The sequence below is a fragment of the Halichoerus grypus genome, chromosome 6, assembly GCF_964656455.1.
Source record: "Halichoerus grypus chromosome 6, mHalGry1.hap1.1, whole genome shotgun sequence".
In the NCBI taxonomy this organism is placed as follows: Eukaryota; Metazoa; Chordata; class Mammalia; order Carnivora; family Phocidae; genus Halichoerus; species Halichoerus grypus.
In genome coordinates this window covers 5,028,513-5,048,994 of record NC_135717.1, presented here as the reverse complement: position 1 = coordinate 5,048,994, position 20,482 = coordinate 5,028,513, and the positions used below count along the sequence as shown (strand labels likewise).

General features: G+C 43.0%; 1 protein-coding gene and 1 long non-coding RNA gene across 5 annotated transcripts in view; one reads left to right on the top strand and one right to left on the bottom strand.

Annotated features, from left to right (window-relative positions):
- The window catches only part of RSPH10B (radial spoke head 10 homolog B), a 51,779-nt gene that overhangs the window by 19,204 nt on the left and 12,093 nt on the right, over window positions 1-20,482 (bottom strand). For 3 of the 4 annotated variants that reach the window (XM_036123573.2, XM_036123575.2, XM_036123580.2), the window contains 10 exons: window positions 20,257-20,342; window positions 18,837-18,957; window positions 12,674-12,850; window positions 11,631-11,790; window positions 11,187-11,308; window positions 7,447-7,636; window positions 5,452-5,566; window positions 4,380-4,459; window positions 4,133-4,281; window positions 1,883-1,990 (listed from right to left, as the gene is read on the bottom strand). In XM_036123573.2, coding sequence (XP_035979466.2) covers window positions 1,883-1,990; window positions 4,133-4,281; window positions 4,380-4,459; window positions 5,452-5,566; window positions 7,447-7,636; window positions 11,187-11,308; window positions 11,631-11,790; window positions 12,674-12,850; window positions 18,837-18,957; window positions 20,257-20,342 — 1,308 coding nt within the window. The remainder of the gene's footprint in view (window positions 1-1,882; window positions 1,991-4,132; window positions 4,282-4,379; window positions 4,460-5,451; window positions 5,567-7,446; window positions 7,637-11,186; window positions 11,309-11,630; window positions 11,791-12,673; window positions 12,851-18,836; window positions 18,958-20,256; window positions 20,343-20,482) is intronic. The other variant, XM_078074318.1, reaches the window with a different exon arrangement.
- On the top strand, window positions 263-11,440 carry LOC118555456 (uncharacterized). Its single transcript, XR_004926994.2, has 3 exons — window positions 263-5,474; window positions 10,465-10,638; window positions 11,219-11,440. It is a non-coding gene; the product is annotated as an uncharacterized LOC118555456 (long non-coding RNA).

The following is a 20,482-nucleotide window of genomic DNA, read 5'->3' as shown; positions in this document are numbered from 1 at the left end:
TACATTTAAAAGATTATGTGTGTTCTGTTATCAGAACAAGAGTTTTCTTATTGGCTGTTCTGCTCACACCATTCCTACTCTTCTTACATTTCTGTTATTTAAGCCCCCCCCAAAAATAGCAGAGTGGGGCACAGCAAGTTCAAATGTTCTGAGATAGGAGTGTGACAGGTGTGTTCTGGGGACAGCATGGAGGCAGGTGTGACTCAGTGGTCAGACAGGACTCAGAAAGGTGGCACCATCCATGTCATGAGGGCCTTTTCTCTGAGTGGGATGGGAAGCCTGGGGGTGTGAGCAGGGGAGTGACGTGACCTGGCGGTTGCCCTGGGAAGCAGAAGGGTAAGGGACGCATCAGGAGGATGAGTGAGCAGCTTTCTAGGTGACGGTGGCTCGACCGGGGCGGAAGCAGTGCAGCTGGTGGGAGGCACCACGTTCTAGAAAATACTTTGAAGGTGGAGCCAATAGGATGTCCTGAAGATCTGAATATGGGGGCCTGACAACCAAAGGGCGGGGTGCCATCCACACTCCACACACGGGAGGCTGAGGTACGCAGGTGGGGGATGGAGGTCACAACTGCAGTCTGGGGTGTGGGACATTCTGGGCTGTTCGAAACCCGAGGGGCCACCCTGGCTAGGCCGCCTGGAGCTGGAGAGCATGACTGGGGTCAGAGATACAAACGCTGGCCTTGTCCTCAGAAAGGTGGCATTTAAGATGATGAGACAAGGGGTGAGCACAACTAGAGAAGGGGACCCCGGCCTGAGTCTACAGCACTTGGACAGGGCGGGTGTGACAGAGAGGAGGAATCAGCCAAGTCGGAAGGCACCAGTAGTGAGGGAAGTGGAAGACCAGGGACACGGAGGGAAGAATGTGTTTGAGGTGGCAGAGGCGGCATTTCAGGTCCCATGGCAGGGCCCCCTGGGCGGGTCATCGTGGGGTCACTGGTGACCTGAACGTAAATGGGTTTAGCCGAGCGGGGGGAGCCACACGGATCCCATCTTTAGGACCTCTCCAGAAGAGCCAAATGCACGGGGACAGGGAGCAGACTCCTGGGGAGGGGAAATCTGGAGGTATGGCGGATACTAAAAACCGAGGGATCAACTAGTTGCCCCACTTCTGTGTACAGAAGAAAAGACTGAGCCTGGGGTGGCTGACTTGCCCAGAGCCCCTCGGCAAGACGCGCTGAAAAGTGAAGACACGCAGGCTCGTTCACTGGAGGAGATCAGTCAGTGTCTCTGACAGGCTTAGGACAAGTCAGCCAGAGAAACAGACGCGTGTATTAAATCGCTCAGTTATCCAAGAAATAGCGTCGGACAGCTGGCCCTTGAACAAGGCGGGTATGAACTGCGTGGGGCCACTGATGTGCAGGGTTTTTTCCATACGTACAGGACAGTGCTGTAAATGTATTTTCCTTACGACGTTCTTAATGTTTTCTTTTCTCTAGCTTACTTTATCGTAAGAGCACAGTCTGTAAGACAACACGTGTGTTAGTCGCCTGTCTATGTTATCGGTAAGGCTTTCGGTCCACAGCAGGCTGTGAGTAGTGAAGTACGGGGCGGGGGTCAAAGTTATACCTGCATTTCTGACTGCGTGGGGGTGTCGTCCCTAACCCTTGCGTCGCTCAAGGGTCAACTATAGTTTTATATTCTTTTGACTTCATTCGTTATTTCCTGACATCTGGAATACTCTTTTTTATATTAACTCTAGTTTTCTAATACGATCAAGGAGACCCACACAGGTGTACACGCATGAGTGTATACACACACACAGACACGCACATAGTTACATCCTGGGGTGAGAATGCTTTTCGATCAAATCTTGGCTCTCGGTATCCAAGGCAAAACAGCCTACCTTGTATCTGCACTATTTGTGACACCTCTTTACAAACCTCAAGTTCGAAGTTGCTGTCAACGCCGTCATGTATGAAAGGATTATCCTCTGCAATGACCTCCACAAACTTGGTTGCTGTTAATTCTTTATTTATCATTTTAAAGTCCTGCAAAAGAAACAACCAATTAAACCATAATGGCCTATAATTACAAATAGCTACATTTTTTTAAAAGATTTTATTTATTTATTTTTATTTATTTATTTGAGAGAGCGTGAGCAGAAACGGGGAGCAGGAGAGGGAGAAACAGGCTCCCCACTGAGCAGGGAGCCCAACTCAGGGCTCGATCCCAGGACCCTGAGATCATGACCCGAGCCAAAGGCAGATGCATAACTGACTGAGCCACCCAGGCTCCCCTAAATAGCTACCTATTTTTAATGTTCACTTATATCCGTATAACCCTTTAAGGAGATGTTCTAGAAATGAATGTCTTTGAAACTGATCCATCTGAAAAGCATTCTAGATTAACATTGATATTTACCTCTCTAGACCGTCCCCCATCCCTCTAAAAAGAAAAGTGTCTTTAGAGACATAAACACAGGACAGAGGGGTTGGGAGAGTGGATGATCCAGATGTGAGATATCAACCCAACTGCACAGGTGGGGAAACCCTGGACTGGGGGCCTCAGGGAGCCAGGGTGCTGTAGGCACTCAGGCAGGAGGCCCCTCTGGAAGTAACCCTCCAGGGAGAGCTGAACACAGGAAGACTCGCCGAGAAGACCCTGTCCTCATCAAAGCTGGAAACAGAAGTTTTGCTCTCAGAGATACTGAACCAGAGAGCATTCGGCCCAGGACACACAGTCTCCCCTAAGTTAGCGCTGCTGAAAACAAGGATTAGGTGACCGTGCACCTCATGGGGGCTGGTTCCGCGCTGGCCCACCCTCAGCTCTCTCCTGAGCGCTGTGCAAACCAGGCTCATATGTTCTAATGGAAGGATCGTGCTGACTCCACGTGAACCCGCTGGTCCATCTCAACATCTCTAAACGGGAACATTCCTGAGGCGATGCAACAGAAACACACAGAACCATCTGCAGCTTTGTCAGGGGAAGAAACCTGGAATCCAAACAAGCCTCTGACTGTACTGTGTTAGTAGAGATACAGGGAAAAGAAGAACACGGTGGGGCGCCTGGCTGGCTCAGTCCTTGAGCGTCTGCCTTCGGCTCAGGTCATGATCCCAGGGTCCTGGGATCGAGCCCCGCATCGGGCTCCCTGCTCAGCAGGAAGCCTGCTTCTGCCTCTCCCTCTCCCACTGCTTGTGTTCCCTCTCTTGCTGTCCCTCTCTGCCAAATAAATAAATAAAATCTTAAAAAAAAAAAAAGAAAAGAAGAACATGGTAATGAACCTGGGAGAATGCCACCAGCCCGAACTGGAAGTCTGACCCATTTAGGGGGACCTCGTCTCTTCATGAAGAAAGGGGGGAAGTGAACAAATAAACAGCTGTACAGTACTCCTCCCTCCCCCACAGCTCACACACTTCTACAAGCATTTTCCTGTAATAGACACTAGGTGACTCTTCCGTACACATACAACCCTGTTAGACTTTTTTAAAGCACTCTATTCCCTGTTAGTATTCGGCTCTTCTCATTTTCTCATTTATCTTCCCACAGGTATAAATTAAAACAAAAACTGCCAATAGTTAGTACAAGAATAGTGTATGAATTAGATGTCCTCACTACTTTATAAACTAATAACTTCTTTAAACTACTTTTTGATGAACTTTTTTTTTAAATGACATTCACTTCCCCCCTTCTCCCAACCCCATCTTCTCTTATACCGCAAGGTCTGCTTAGCAAAGGCACTGTGGCCACCCATGCCCCTCCCCTCACTGGGAAACACACGGAGCCGGTGCTCCCTCTGCCTCAGGTCTGTCACAGATCCTGGAATTACTCGCTTCTGCCCAAAGATGCTCAGCAAACATTCAACCGCTATGAAAATCCATCCCGGATCTTCACCTCATTATTTGTGTATCATAGCTGGAATGCTGCCTTTCTTTAATGAAAACCAAAATGCCAGCACATCTGAGTGGCTCAGTCAGTTAAGTGTCTGTCTCTTGATTTCAGCTCAGGTCATGATCTCAGGGTCATGAGATTGAGCCCTGAGTCGGGCTCCATGCTAAGGGAGGAGCCTGTTTGAGATTCCTTCTCTCCCTCTCCCTCCGCCCCTCCCCTGACTCATGCGCATGTGCTCTCTCTCTCAAAAAAAAGTCAAAATTCTTATTAATATAAAACCAGTCTCAGTCACGAGTGGTTACTTTCAACATCCAGAGGAAGTGTCGCATCTTCATGGAAGGCTCGTGGGGAGGAGCTGTGTGTGGTCTGCAGTAAACTGTATAAATCTCCCAGCATTTGTCGATGTAATTCATGGAATAGAGTGTCCGCTGCTGCCCACTGAATAAACTGCCTAAAGACATTAGGGAAAGACAAACCATCAAAAAATGATTACAAAGCTACATTTTGGGGAAAAAATAATAAATATAATGCTGTTGGTTTTGTATTTACCTTTTACACGGCAGGCATTTGGGTGAATGTTCTCAGTCATCAGTTTGGTAAAACACAGAAAGAGCGATGGGCTTCTGTTTCTGCCAAGACAGATCTAGTCACCCCTCTGTCCAGGATGGAGAACCTCATTCTCCTCTCCCTGAGTATGGAGTGGACTTAGTAGTTTGCTTCGAACGATGAGAGCACAGAAAGGGAGAAACAGTATGTTTACGGCAGAGAATCCTGGCTGCCACCACTTTAAACGAGCGCTCGGGGTTAGCATAACCGGTAATAAGACAGTCTAATGTCACGTACCCCTGATGGGATGGGATGCCAAGGGCAGTTTGCCTCCATGGTATTCTTCCCCAAAACCCAAGCCTCAGTGCAATGATGAAAACACATCAGCAGACGACAATCAAGGGACATTTTACAAAATAAGTGACCAATGGTCTTCCAAAGCGTCAAGGTCATAAAAGACGAAATCCGAGAAACTACCACAGGTTGTAGGAACTAAGGAGGTGGGACAACAAAATGCAAAGAACATGGAACAGAAAAGGGACATCAGTGGGAAAACTTGGGAAACCCTAATAAAGTCTGTGGTTTCGTTAAGAGTATTATACCAACGTTCATTTCTTCACTTTGACAAGTGCACCACGGTTGTGTAAGATTGTTAAGGGAAGCTGAGTGACGGGTGTATAGGAATCACTGTACTAACATGGCAACACTTCTGTAAAACTAAATTTATTACAAAATTAAAAGTTTTTTTAAAAAAAGATGTAGTATCAATTTTTCTCTGAGAAAGACAGGAGATTCTGCCCTAAGGTAGGGTTGGTGTTGACCATTTCCGATTACAACTCTGAGAACACTATTCAGGATGGAAACATGACTCACATCTGAGGGGTCTTCCGAATTTTAATCCAGTATCTCATGGTTTTGTGGTTAATATTTGGGAAATGTTTTTGTTTCTGGTCCTTCATTTCAGAAGTATGTAAAGTGATAACGCCCGTTGAAGGAAAGCAGAAAAGTTAGCACTGTGACTACAGCACCAGTGCACTCGGCCTCACCCTCTCAGCGCCCCGGAAGTAGTACTTACTGGTATTCTTTGTGATGGATGTGGTAAGCCAACTGCAGGAGGTAATTCAGAAATGTCCTCAAAAGTATTGTTGTAAATGGAGAATGAATTTCTTCAACTGGAGTGTCACTATTGGCTAAAATAAAGAAAATTGGAAAGGATGCCTAGGAACTTTTTAAATTGAGGTATAATTGACATATAATGTTGTATTAGTTCCAAGTGTGCAACAGGATTCACTATATGTTGCAAAATGACCACCACAGTAAGTCTCATTGACATTGTTCACCTACACAGCTACAAAAATTTCTTTTAGTGGCACCTGGGTGGCTCAGTCATTAAGTGTCTGCCTTCGGCTCAGGTCATGATCCCAGGGTCCCGGGATCGAGCCCCGCATCGGGCTTCCTGCTCCCCGGGAAGCCTGCTTCTCCCTCCCCCACTCCCCCTGCTTGTGTTCCCTCTCTCACTGTGTCTCTCTCTGTCAAATAAATAAAATCTTTTTTAAAAAAATTTCTCTTTGGGCGCCTGGGTGGCTCAGTTGGTTAAGCGACTGCCTTCGGCTCAGGTCATGATCCTGGAGTCCCCAGATCGAGTCCCGCATCGGGCTCCCTGCTCAGCAGGGAGTCTGCTTCTCCCTCTGACCCTCCCCCCTCTCATGTGCTCTCTCTCGCTCTCTCTCTCTCTCAAATAAATAAATAAAATCTTAAAAAAAAAAAAAATTTCTCTTTTACTCTTGTGATGAGGACTTCTTAAGATTTACCCTCTTACAATGTTCACATATAATACCATATTTTCAACATACCACAATTTCATTCTTATTTTTTAATTTAAATTCAATTAACATATAATATATTATTAGTTTCAGATCAAGATTTCATTCTTGATGCCTAGCATTTTCTAAAACCTTCTATTTTATTTGCTCCTGGTGTACAATTCAAAGAACTGAGTATGAGGGAGTATCTTTTTTTTTCCTAGGGAATACTGTGAACATCGTATACATATCCACCTAAAACTTAGGTTTTAGTTTTAGTTTAGGTTTAGTCTGCTTGAAAGATCTCGATCTGGTCACCTTTCAAGAAACTTACAAGATACCTTGTGCCCATGTCTTTCAAGGTGGTCTGAGCCTCATTTGATTGATGATTCTAATTCTAAATGGATTCTAAGTCTGTGTCAAACACTTAAATTTCAGGTAAATAGGTACTAGTTCTAATATTTTGTGTTTCAAGTAGATAATCTAAGGTTTTCAAGGCCTGCTTCCCAGAATTCAGCTGAAAGAACTAAAACCTTCAAAATTGCATGAACTTTCTCACTTGAAATCAAGCCCAAGCCCAAGACAACCTCAAGTGTTTTCCCAGCTATGCCAAGCCCTCTTGGCTTCTGATCTCACAGTTTTAGTGAGTTTGATAGATCAGGGGCAGGCAAATTTCTCTGTCGAGAGCCAGCAACACATATTTTATGCTTTGTAGGCCACACGGTCTCTGTCACAACCCCTCAGTTCTGGTGTCTAGGGCAAAAATAGCCACAGACAGCGCATGAGAAAATGGGCATGGCTGTGTTCCAATAAAACTTTATAAGAACAGACGGGGCTGGATTCGGCCCACAGGGCCTGCTGTAGCCTTCACTGCTACCATTATTTTACGGGATTGTCTCAAGTACATTTTAAGCACCTTGAGAAGATGAACCTGTGTTGATTTCTGGAATGTCTGTCCCAGCATGTGCCTTCCTCACTCCCTCCCCATTTCTTGACTGGTTTCATGGTGACATGAGGTTATACTACTCTTTAAACCAAAGGATGTTGGGGTGCCTGGGTGGCTCAGTCAGTTAAGCATCTGACTTTGGCTCAGGTCATGATCTTGGGGTCCTGGGATCGAGACCCACATCAGGCTCCCTGCTCAGCGGGGAGTCTGCCTCTCCCCTTCTTCTGCCCCTCCCCCCCCACTCATGCACATGCTCTCTCTCAAATAAATAAATCTTAAAAAAATAATAAACTAAAAGACACAAAGGACCTGGAATACTCACTACTTAATATCCTGTCCATATCAGCAAGAGTTATTTTATGGTGATGAAATTTGCAGTCTTTTAGAAACCTCCAGAAGTGAAGCTTTGTCATCAGAAAGGTGTTATCCAGAGAGTGATCACATCCTAGGCTGCTGTAAAAACTATAGATTCTTCTCAATTCTGTAATATTTCTTAAGACAGCATATTCTACCTACAAAGAGAAAACCACACGTCTTAATCTTGCCTAATAAGAACAAAAGTAAAAGAAACAACACCTGTTTTGTAAATTAAATGCAGTAACACATGTGACGTAATAGCATTTACCTCTTACCACTGTATGAGCTCAACAAATGTCATATTCTTCCCACTCAACCCCAGGTCAATAAAATGCAATTTCTGAATAACATCTAAAAATTTGCTGTTACCAAAAAAAAAAAAAAAAAAGCGCTGTTATCAGTACAATGAAATTGCTTTCATACTGATATGTATCACATATGCAATGTGATAGCATCCTATTTGAATGGGCAGCAAATTTTCTTCCTCACGGATCAGTATCTTTCATAAAGACAAACACAAAAATCCTCACCAAAATAGGAGTATATGAAATCTAGCAAAATATAAAGTCGTACGTCCACACCAAGCGGGGTTTATCCTGGGATCGCAAGGCTGGTCCAACCAGCCTTGGCCGTTTGTTTGTTTGTTTGTTTGTTTAGAAGGGTCCTTGCCCAGTGTGGAGCCCAATGTGGGGCTCGAACTCATGACCGTGAGATCAAGACCAGAGCTGAGATCAAGAGTCAGATACTTTACTGACTGAGGTGCCCCAGGCTTGGTTGATTTAAAACATACAACGGACATCATCAGACTTCCTGCTGAAAGTCTGAAATAGACAATACTCACACTCGTTACTAACCTCCGACTCTGTCCTCAGTCACCTTCTATAATTCTCCCCAACCCTCAATGCCCCAAGTGCTACCTCCACTTCCCCATATGTGCAACCCTGCAAGCTATGCAGTGTCCTGTCCTCCAAAACCACTTACCCTGTGCCTCACCCTCCCAAAGGAAATATTCAGGAAATGTGAGCAACGGTGTTTGGGGTCCCCAAGGACATGGAAAACCTCACCTGGGCAGTTGCATCAGGCATCTGTCCCTCTCAGCATTAACTCCTACTTTCTAAAATTCAATTCGATTGGATAAACATGCCTAATCTGCTCTATCTAAAGCCTTGTTCTAGAGTAGAACGCAGAATTTTCTTTATGAAGCTTAAAACCTGGTAAAGACACCGTAAGGAAGTAGCACAGGTAGAACAGGGCCAGGGAGGAAGGAGAGGTGGGGTACAAGGAAGAAGTTCCCTGGAGGACGCTGTACTTGAACTCAAGCCTTGGAGCACAGAACAAATGAGCAATTCACGGAAGGCAGGCCCCCCAGTGGAGGTTGGGGTGGGGGGAGCAGAGAGGTTGAGATGCTTCTGGAATGCCAGGAGGGCTGTCTGACCTGGATAAAGGCTGTCCCCGCACTCCACCCAGCTCCCTCCTGGGCAAAGTGGGACAACCACTGTTCTGGCCCCTAGGCTGTTGGGGGGATTTAGCAAAATTAAGGCGTTTGGAAACAGGCCCAGAGCAAAGTGCTTTCTGCGCATGTGCTGCCCATTATCGTCACAAGAGTGCATGGTGAGGAGGAGGCTGCTAGGGGCAGGCTGGCAAGACAGGCTGATGTCAGGTCCTAGGACGTCCTGAGTACAAACAGCTCCCATCGGCATGGAACGGGATACAGCCAGACGGCCAAGAGAGCTTTCCAGAGCCCCTCAGGACCCTTCCGAAGTCTGGAAGTCATGAAGGACCATGGAAGGTGGAGGCTCCATCACAGAGGAGGTTAGAGAGATGTGACCGCCACATGCAGCATGGGGTCCTGGGTAGGATCCTGGGGCAGAAAAAGGGGCACTGTGAGGAAAAGTGAAATTCAAATAAAGTCCACTGCTTCGTGTCAGTAGGTCAGCGGGGCCTGGGTCTCGGCTTTGGTCTCTGTTCCGTGGCCATGGGAGATGCTCACGTGCGGAGCAGCCAGTGACGGGGTGCAGAAACCCGGGCTCAAGCCGTTCTTCCGGGAGTCTGAAGTCCGCTCAAAGGGTTAGGGAAAAAATGGAAGTTTCTCTAACTAGATTGTAATATTGTCCATATTGTGAAACACCACGTAGCCATTAAACATGTTTAGAGGCGTTTCTAAAGTGTCAAGTTACAGAATTTCTTTTACTTTCTAGGTCCTAGTTCTGTAATGTTTGAATTTTCTGTAAAGAGCATGTGCTACTTTTGTAATTAAAACAGTCAAGATATATATATATTTTTAAGATTTTACATATTTATTAGAGTGAGAGAGAGCAGGAGAGGGTAGAGGGTCAGAGGGAGAAGCAGACTCCCCACTGAGCGGGGAGCCCAGTGTGGGACTCGATCCTGGGACTACGGGATCATCACCTGAGCCAAAGGCAGCTGCTCAACCAACTGAGCCACCCAGGCGCCCCAGTCAAGATATATTTTTAAATTCATAGTTTTTTAAAGACCTACGTGTTTTGACATGGAAAGAACTCCAAAGTGGAAAGTGAATGATAACATATGTAAAAAAAGAAAGAGAGAGAGAGGAAGGGAAGGAAGGAGGGAGGGAGGGAGGGAGGGAAAGAAAGGAAGGAAGGAAGGAAGGAAAGGAAAGGAAGGAAGAAAGAAAAAGAAAGGCGATCTCCTTTTGGGGTGATTCAATGGATGGTTATTTATTCACCTAAAAATTATATTGTAGGAGAATATTTAATGGCACTGAAGACCTATGATTAAATACACAAAAACAGAGATTATATGAGCAGAACGCTCCAATTCTAATTATGTTTGCCCAGAACAAAACTGGAAAGATGGTCACCAGATTTTGTCTGGGTGGAGATTCTCTTCTACTTTTTCTTATGTGCATTTTCTAAATTTTCTACAAGTATTGTGTACTATTTTCCTAACTAGAGAAAGTCATAGAAGTGCTTTTTTTTTTTTTTTTTTTTTTTTTAACAAGAATCTGGCAGCAGATGAAGTGAGCGATCCCAGGAGCCTGAATGACATCGTTGGCCAGGAGAAGAATAGAGGAGGATGGGGGATGGAGAGTCATCACTTTTGAGACCCACAGAACTGGGGCCAGAGGAGACGGAATAGAGGAAGAGCAAAGGGACACATGACTTGCAACTTCGAGGTACCAGTGGTTCTGTTGCAAGCCACATCTTCAACAATGCTTTCATGGGAGAATCACCCCGAGCCCCAGTCAAAGCAGGGTTCACGACACTAACATGTAATTTGGTGGATGTGATTTTCCAGATGTTAATCAAATGAAGTCCGGGTACACATAATTTTCTCTGTCTCTAAGGATTTCTAGATTTGTACTGATTTCTAGGAGTTTGAAGTTCTTTGGAATCCCAGCAGCCCATAATAATGCACTGCAGAATTAATGTCCTGCGGTTGGGGTGGCCACAGCCTTGGGCTTCAGACCAAGCTGGGAGTGAAGGTAACTTGAATTTAGTTAATTCACTGAGTCCCTCTATCCGGGCTCCTGTTTCCTCACAAAGCCTGTTCACTAGGGTTGCCTTACAAATTAAATGGGATGGTACACAAACCATCTATGTGGCTTATAAAAGACACTCAACACAGGACAGCCCCCCTCGGCTGTATTTTCCCAAGACTGTGGAGACTCTGTTAATATTTAAGCCTAAAATATAAATGTATAACAATATGAAAGGTTTTTACCTGCTTCTTTTCCTCTGCTTGATCTTTCTCAGGATACATATTCAGCAACAAACTGAGATTCAGCTCAAGGCTCGACCCTAACACAGAATTACTTTCACTGCCATCAAGCTTTCTGATAATCTCTAGCAAATAAAGGCAAATAGAGAGGATCATTGTGAAAAGCAATGTTAAAAGTTTTCAATGTTACCATTTCAACTAGCAAATTAAAATGATTTGGGGAAAAGAAAATAAAATGCTTTTGGAAGTTAAAAAAATTTTTTTCAGTGTTATGCAGAAATGATTTTCCACCCAAGTGGGATATAAGAGTATTCAAAAAAACTACTAAGAAAGCAGTTTCCCCCAGGAAACTTCTGTTTTCTGAAGTAGTCTTTGTATTTTGATGAGTAGATTCCATTGATAATAGAAGCTAATTTGCATGCAACTGACAGGTGCACACCCCCTTACCAGCACTGATGGAGGATGCAGGGTACGGGCTCTTGAAGGAAGACTCTGCAGACAGGTCCAGGTGACTTAAGAACTCAACTTCAAGATTTGGAAACTCCACTATGTGGTCATTGGAAAAGGAGCCATCATACACACGCCCATTTTTGAAAGTTAATCGGCCCTGCACACAGAAAGATTTACAGTTCAGGAAAACCACTGGTAATCTCCATCTGTACCATTTTCAAGGGTTTGGAGGTTTTTGTTTGTTTTTAAGACATGCACTTAGCTCACATAGAGTCTCGCTCCTAGAGTCTTGAGTCACTGTGTAAATCCTCTCTATTCTTCCTCCTCCTCTCTCTATCGGCTCCACGACCTCTCCCTAGCTACCCCTAGGTCACAGAAGATGTCTTATTAAACTACACTAGTGACCAGCAGAGTGCCCATCACCAAATAGGGGCTCTCTTGGTATTGGTCCAACCCAAGCCAATAATCAGTCTGATGGAGAGGTAAGTAAATGACCCAAGTCAGCTCAGCCAAATTAAAGATATTTGTGGAAAGCTCCTCAGAAAAGAGTTTCTTCTCTCCCTCTACTTAGTGTGGTATGTGGATGTGAAGCCTGGAACCACAGCATCCATCTTGTGGTCATGAGGGAGGGGCAGCATAAGGGTGAAGCTGACATCATGGTAGGAGACATCATGGGTAGATGGAAGAAAATCCTGACATCACTGAGTTGCTGAATCAAACCAACCCTGAAACCCACTTATTCTTTATCAGTTGTGGATGATTAAGCTAGATTTTCCATTACTTGTGACCAAAACCACCCTAACACACACACACACGTATGTACATAACATAAACTAAGTAAATAACTTCTAAATATACAGGATACTGATGATATGTTGGAAATTATTTTAAAATTCATGTAATCATCTTAACAAAACAGTAAGTTATCGTGTGCAAAAATGGATTATGCACTTTACCAGACAGAGAATGAGATGCCTTTTACGGTATTTCAGTTGCTTTACAAAATCTATAAAATGTGCTCTTCACACATCTGCACTCACCATACCATGTTTTTTATTGGAGACCCATTCTCCCTCATAAACGGCCCCACTGGCATAGTAAAATTTTCCATGGCCATGACGATATCCATTTACAAACTCTCCTATGTATTCATTTCTCAAAGGGTATTGGGAGTTGGGGATTCTCTTTAGAAACCAGGAGTGTGTTCCAAAACCATTCTGAAAAGAAAGCAAATTTCCATGAGAAATGCTCAAAATATTTCCTCTTTTTACCTGACTCCATTTAAAATTTGGTCAATAGGGGCGGCTGGCTGGCTCAGTCAGTTAAGCCTCTGACTCTTGATTTTGGTTCAGGTCATGATCTCAGGGTCCTGAGATGGAGCCCTGCATCAGGCTCTGCGCTCAGCATGGAGTCTGCTTGTCCCTCTCCCTCCCCCCTCTTGTGCTTTCTCCCTCTCTCTCAAATAAATAAAAATCTTTTAAATTAAAATAAAACTCAGTCAATAGATCAAATACAATGACACATTTGAAAAGACAAAGAATATGGATTTTAGAGTCACACAGACTTGGGTTCAGCCTCTGTGCCATCTACTTATTAACCAGCCATTTGACCTAAGGCAGATTATTTAAGCCCTCTGGGTTTCATCTATAAAATGAAAATAACTATCCTGCAGGTTGGATGTAAAGACTGAAGACAGTGTATAAAAAGTGCCTAGCTTGATACTGATAAATTATTACCTTAAATTTTATTTATTTTTAACATCCAGATTGATAAAAAAGAAAAATGCCTTCTTCAAACCCACTTTTGCAGAGGCAACCACTACTTGAGAGTCTGAGAATTCATCTGTATTTTCCCCAGGCACATTCAATTATACACACTAAATCAACATATTATATGTACATATAACACATATAAACACACAATTTTTTCAACAATGGGATGACTCTGTATATCTAGACTCTCTATATCTAGAACTTCTGGGTATATGCTAAAAAGAATTGAAAATGGGGACTCAAACAAATATTTGTGCACTATGTTCATAGCAGCATTACTTGCAATAACCAAAAGGTGGAAGCAACCCAGGTGTCCATCGATGGATGAATGAATAAGCACAAGGATGGTATAAACATACAATGGAATATTATTCAGCCTTAAAAAGGAAGGAAATCCTAACACATACTATAAGATGGATGAACCTTGAAGACATTATGCTGAGTGAAATAAACCAGTTGCAAAAGGACAAATACTATATAATTCCACTTATATGAGATACCGAGAGGAGTCAGATTCATAGGGACAGAAAGTAGATGGTGGGTGCCAGGGGTGGAGAAAGGGGGAAGAGAGATGGGAAGTGAGTGTTTGATGGGGACAGAGTCTCCGTTTGGGAAGATGAAAAGAGTTCTGGAGAAGGATGGTGGGGACGGCTGCACAACAGTGTGAATGTACTTAATGCCCTGAATTGGACACTTAAATATGATTAAGATGGTAGATTTTTTGTTATGTGTATTTTACCAGAATTAAAAAGAAAAAGAAAAAAGAAAGCTGGAGTGGCTATATTCACATCAGAAAAAGACTTCAGAGGAAAAGAAACTTATCAGAGCTAAAGAGGGACATGACAAGATGATAACAAAGGGTCAATCCACCAAGAAGACATAACAATCCTAAACAAGTATGCGCCTAACAACAGAACTTAAAGATATATGAAGCAAAAATTGATAGATTTGAAAGAAGAAATAGATGAATCTAGAATTATACTTGGACACCTCACCACTCTTATCTCAGAAATGGGTAGAAAAAATAAACAGAAAATGAGTAATGTGGTATAGACACCTGAACACTATCAACCAATTTGATCTAATTGTCATCCACAGAACACTCCACTCAACAAAAGCAGAAATACACATAACATTCACCAAGACAGACCATATTCTGGGCCACAAAATAAACCACAACGTATTTAAAAGAAATGTAGTCATACAAAGTATGTTCTCTAACCACAGTAGAATTAAAAATTTCAACAGAAAAATCAACAACAGAAAGATATCTGGAAAAATCTCCAACTATTTGGAAAGTAAACAACATATGTCAAAATAATTTACAGGTTAAAGAGGAAGTCATAGGGACATTAGAAAATATTTTGAGGGACGCCTGGGTGGCTCAGTCGGTTAAGCGTCTGCTTTCGGCTAGGGTCGTGATCCCAGAGTCCCAGGACTGAGCCCCACATTGGGCTCCCTGCTCAGCAGGGAGTCTGCTTCTCCCTCTGCCCCGACCTGAACAAAAATTAAAATATATCAGAATTAGTGGGATGCAGAGAAAGCAGTGCTAAGAGGAAAAATTTTAGTATTAAATGCTTATATTAGAAAAGAAGAAATGTCTCAAATCAATCAAGCTTCCATCCTACAATTCAAGGAAAAGAAGAGCATGTCAAACCCAAAGCATGCAGAAGGAAGGTAATAACAAAGAGCAGGTATCAAATTAAAAACTGAAAAACCCCAAGAGAAAATAAATAACACTAAGACTGGCTCTTAGAGAATTTTCATGACTTGGATATACCTGTAACAAGACTGAAGACAAAAGAGAAAACACAAATCACTGGTTCTGGCAGAAAGAGGGAACATCACTATAGATCCCATATAATATATATTTAAAGAATCATGAGAGACTTTTAAAGAAATTATTTTTTTTAATATTTTATTTATTTGTCAGAGAGAGAGCACAAGCAGGGGGAGTGGCAGGCAGAGGGAGAAGCAGGCTCCCCACTGAGAAAGGAGCCCCACTTGGGACTTGATCCCAGGCTGGGATCATGACCCCAGCTGAAGGCAGATGTCCAACCCACCGAGCTACCCAGGCATCCCATGAGAGACTATTATGAACAACCTTGTGCCAATAAATTTCTATGAAATGGGACAAATTCCTTCAAAAATACAAACTTAAAACTTATTCAAGAACAAACAGATCGGGGTGCCTGGGTGGCTCAGTTGGGAAAGCGTCCGACTCTTGATTTCGGCTCAGATCATGATCTCAGGGTCCTGAGATCAAGCCCCATGTTGGGCTCTGCACTGAGTGTGGAGCCTGCTTAGGACTCTCTCCCTCCCTCTGCCAAATCCCCGTGCCCCACTCACACACCACACCTTCTCTCTTAAAAAAACAACAACACAAAAACAAACAAACATAAAAAATCCTCATTCACCACAATCAAGTGGGATTTATTTCTGGGTTGTAAGGGTGGATCGGTATTTGCAAATCAATCAATGTGATACATCACATCAATAGGAGAAAGGATAAGAACCACGTGATCATTTCAACAGATGCAGGAAAAGCATTTGACAAAGTACAACATCCATTCATGATAAACACCTTGACAAAGTAGGGTTAGAAAGAACATAACAAAAGCCAAATATGAAAAACCCACAGCTAATGTCATACTCAATGGGGAAAAACCGAGAGCTTTTCCTCTATGGTCAGGAACAAGACAGGGATGTCCACTCTCAATACTGTTATTCAACACAGTACTGGAAATGCTAGCCACAGCAATCAGACAACAAAAAGAAATAAAAGGCATCCAAACCAGTAAGGAAGAAGTAAAACATTCACTACTTGCAGATGACGTGATACTATATATAGAAAACCCCAAAGACTCCACCAAAAAACTGTCAGAACTGATACGTGAATTCAGTAAAGTTGCAGGACACAAAATCAATCTGCAGAAATATGCTGCATTTCTATACACCAATAATGAAGCAGCAGAAAGAGAAATTCAGAAAACAAACCCATTTACAGTTGCACCAAAAATAATAAACCCAACCAAAGAGGAGAAAGACCTGTGCTCTGAAAACTATAGAACACTTCTGAAAGAAACTGAAGATGATACAAAGAAATGGAAAGACATTCCATGCTCATGGATTGGAAGAACACTGTTAAAATGTCTATACTGTCCAAAGCAATCTACACATTTAATGCAATCCCTATCAAAATACCAACAGCATTTTTCACAGAGCTAGAACAAACAGATCCTAAAATTTGTATGGAACCACAGAAGACCCCAAATAGCCAAAGCAAGCTTGAAAAGGCAAAGCAAAGTTGGAGGCATCACAATTCTGGACTTCAAGTTATAATACAAAGCTGTAGTGATCAAAACAGTATGGTACCAACACAAAAATAAACATGATGAATGGAACAGAATAGAAAATCCAGAAATAAACCCACAATTATACAGTCAATGAATCTTCAACAAAGCAGGAAAGAACATCCAATGGGAAAAAGTCTCTTCAACAAATGGTGTTGGGAAAATGGGACAGCAACATGCAAAAGAATGAAACTGGACCACTTTCTTATACCGACACAAAAATAAATTCAAAATAGATTAAAGACCTAAGTGTGAGATCTGAAACCATAAAAATCCTCTAGAGAAACAGGCAGTAACCACTTTGAGAGCAGCCATAGCGACTTCTTACTAGATAGGTCCCCTGAGGCAAAGGAGACAAAAGCAAAAATAAACTATCGGGACTTCATCAAAATAAAAAGCTTCTGCAGAGTGAAGGAAGCAATCAACAAACTAAAAAGCAACGTATGGAATGGGAGAAGAAATTTGCAAATCACGTATCTGATAAGGTGTTAGTATTCAAAATACATGAAGAGCTTACCAAACTCAACACCCAAAAAACAAATAATCCAGACAAAAAATGGGCAGGAGACATGAATAGACATTTTTCCAAAGGAGACCTACAGATGGCTAATCGACATGTTGAAAAGATGCTCAACCATCACTCATCATCAGGGAAATGCAAATCAAAACCACAATGAGCTATCACCTCACACCTGTCCCAATGGCTAAGATCAGCAACACAAGAAACAACAGGGGTTGGGTGAGGATGCAGAGAAAAGGAAACCCTCTTGCACTGTTGGTAGGAATGCAAACTGGTGCAGCCACTCTGGAAAACAGTATGGAGGTTCCTCAAAAAGTTAAAATTAGAACTACCCTACTATCCAGCAATCACACTACTAGGTATTTACCTAAAGGAAACAGAAACACTAATTCATAGGGATACATGCACCCCATGTTTATAGCAGCATTATTTACAATAACCAAATTATGGAAAGAGCCCAAATGTCTATCAACTGATGAATGAATAAATAAGATGTGGCAATTCAGCCATAAAGAATGAAATCTTGCCATTTACAAGACGTGGATGGAGCTAGAGAGCATAATGCTAAGAGAAATAAGTCAGACAAAGACAAATACCATGATTTCACTCCTATGTAGAATTTAAGAAACAAACAAGCAAAGGGGAAAAAAATGAGAGAGTCTCAAAGCAAGAAACAGATTCTTAACTACAGAGGTCACCAGAGGGAAGGGGCGGGGGGAGACGAGGGAAATAGGTGACGGGGAATAAGGTGATATTATTAGATTATGCAGATATTATTAGAAAATCTTAGCTATATAAACCACATACACTTAACCATATAAAGCCTTTCTTTTCTGTGCGGGAAATACATAGCTTCTAAGGGGTAGAGAACAGTCTTGCTTCGCACACAAGCTGTGGGAATTATGGATTAGCCCCTGCCAGGACCTCACTTGTGTGTAAGACTTTAGAGAAACCTCAATGATGAAACAGTACTTAAAAAAAGATGGTTGAGGGGCGCCTGGGTGGCTCAGTCGTTAAGCGTCTGCCTTCGGCTCAGGTCATGATCCCAGGGTCCTGGGATCGAGCCCCGCATCGGGCTCCCTGCTCAGCGGGAAGCCTGCTTCTCCCTCTCCCGCTCCCCCTGCTTGTGTTCCCTCTCTCGCTGTGCCTCTGTCAAAGAAAGAAATAAATCTTTAAAAAAAAAAAAAAAAAAAAAAAAAAAAAAAAAGATGGTTGAGGGGCGCCTGGGTGGCTCAGTTGTTAAGCATCTGCCTTCGGCTCAGGTCATGATCCCAGGGTGCTGGGATCGAGCCCCTCATCGGGCTCCCTGCTCAGCAGGAAGCCTGCTTCTCCCTCTCCCACTCCCCCTGCTTGTGTTCCCTCTCTCATTGTGTCTCTCTCTGTCAAATAAATAAAATCTTTAAAAAAAAATGGTTGGGACCAGTAAATCATACTCTGGGGTTCTAAAGTTAGCAGAGCTTAGGTTTAGGTTACCAGACGATATATGGAGTGACCCATGTGCTGAGGATCCACAGGGTCCCACCTGGGTGTGTTTGGGTCACATGAGTTGGCGCCATACCTGGATGCCCTTTACCCACTGACCCGTGTACTCCTCATTCGCCGACAGCCACCTCATCCTGCCTTCCCCGTGGCGCATATTGTTTTCCCACTGACCTTCATATATGTTTCCAGACTTGTAACTGGGACAAAAAAAAATTTGAAAACAATCAGTTATTTTATATACCATACTTATCTTTAAGAAGACTTTCTTTTAAACTTCTTCTCTCAGCATCTTTGAAGAAATCCAACCCTTGTGCCCAGTCTTCTTCAATTCAATGGATAGGCATGTGGTCAGTAGAAATCATCATCTTAGGGGTAGGATAAACTACTGTATTAAATCCTCAATCATTTAATAAGGTGACAATAGAGCAGGTATTTTAAATCTTGTAAAACTAATTCTTATGATACTATGATTGGTTAACATTTCACCCCCAAATATTCCAACCTTTAAAATATTTGACTCTATCAGCTCAATCTAAAATCAAGCAAACGGGGCGCCTGGGGGGCTCAGTTGGTTGAGCGACTGCCTTCGGCTCAGGTCATGATCCTGGAGTCCTGGGATCGAGTCCTGCATCGGGCTCCTTGCTCAGCAGGGAGTCTGCTTCTCCCTCTGACCCTCCTCCCTCTCATGCTCTCTCTCTATAAATAAATAAAAATCCTTTAAAAAATTATTAAAAAATAAATAAATAAACAAACGGGGGCGCCTGGGTGGCTCAGTCGGTTAAGCGTCTGTCTTTGGCTCAGGTCATGATCCCCGGGTCCTGGGATCGAGTCCCACATCGGGCTCCCTGCTCAGCAGGAAGCCTGCTTCTCCCCCTCCCACTCCCCCTGCTTGTGTTCCCTCTCCCACTGTGTCTCTGTCAAATAAATAAATAAAATCTTTAAAAAAATACTGTCATTATTTTAAAATAAAAGAGTCTTCCAAAAACATACAGTAATAGATATCTATGATTAATAGAGAACAAAGACAGACAGTTTCTACCTGTGATAAAGTGAAACTGTATTATTAAACCTCACTTAATATAATGTTTCTCTAAATTTCCATAGAATATGTTCATCACTATGGAGATTACACTGGGGTGAATTTAAGTATTCCACCCTACTTATATAGAAAATGTGTTCCCCGGAATTTCTACTTTTTTTTTTTTTTAAGATTTGAGTTATTTATTTGAGAGCGAGCAAGCGAGCATGCGTTGTGGGGAGGTGGGGCAGAGGGAGAGGGAGAATCTTAAGCAGGCTCCATCCCCAGTGCAGAGCCCAATGTGGGGCCTGATCCTACGACCCCAAGACCATGACCCAAGCCGAGATCAAGAGTTGGACGCTCAACCACTGCGCCACGCAGGCGCCCCTCTGCACCTTAAGTTGCCTACGTGAAAATTATTTGGGCCCCCACACACACTTATCACCCATATCCCACACGTGGCAGAGGCGATACCTACCATCTGATCCCCCAGCCTTTTTTGACGTTGTACACCCAGTCCCCCTCGTACCAGGAGGTACCCTCTTGATTGTAATAAATAGAGCCCTGAAACAAATAATATCATTTAAAAAAAATCAAGTCTCATAAAACAAATGTTTATTAAAGGTAAATATTTAAAAATATATGAATTTAGGGAGTCTAAACCGCGAAGAAGTCAATGTCCTACTTGGGCAAGACACCTAATC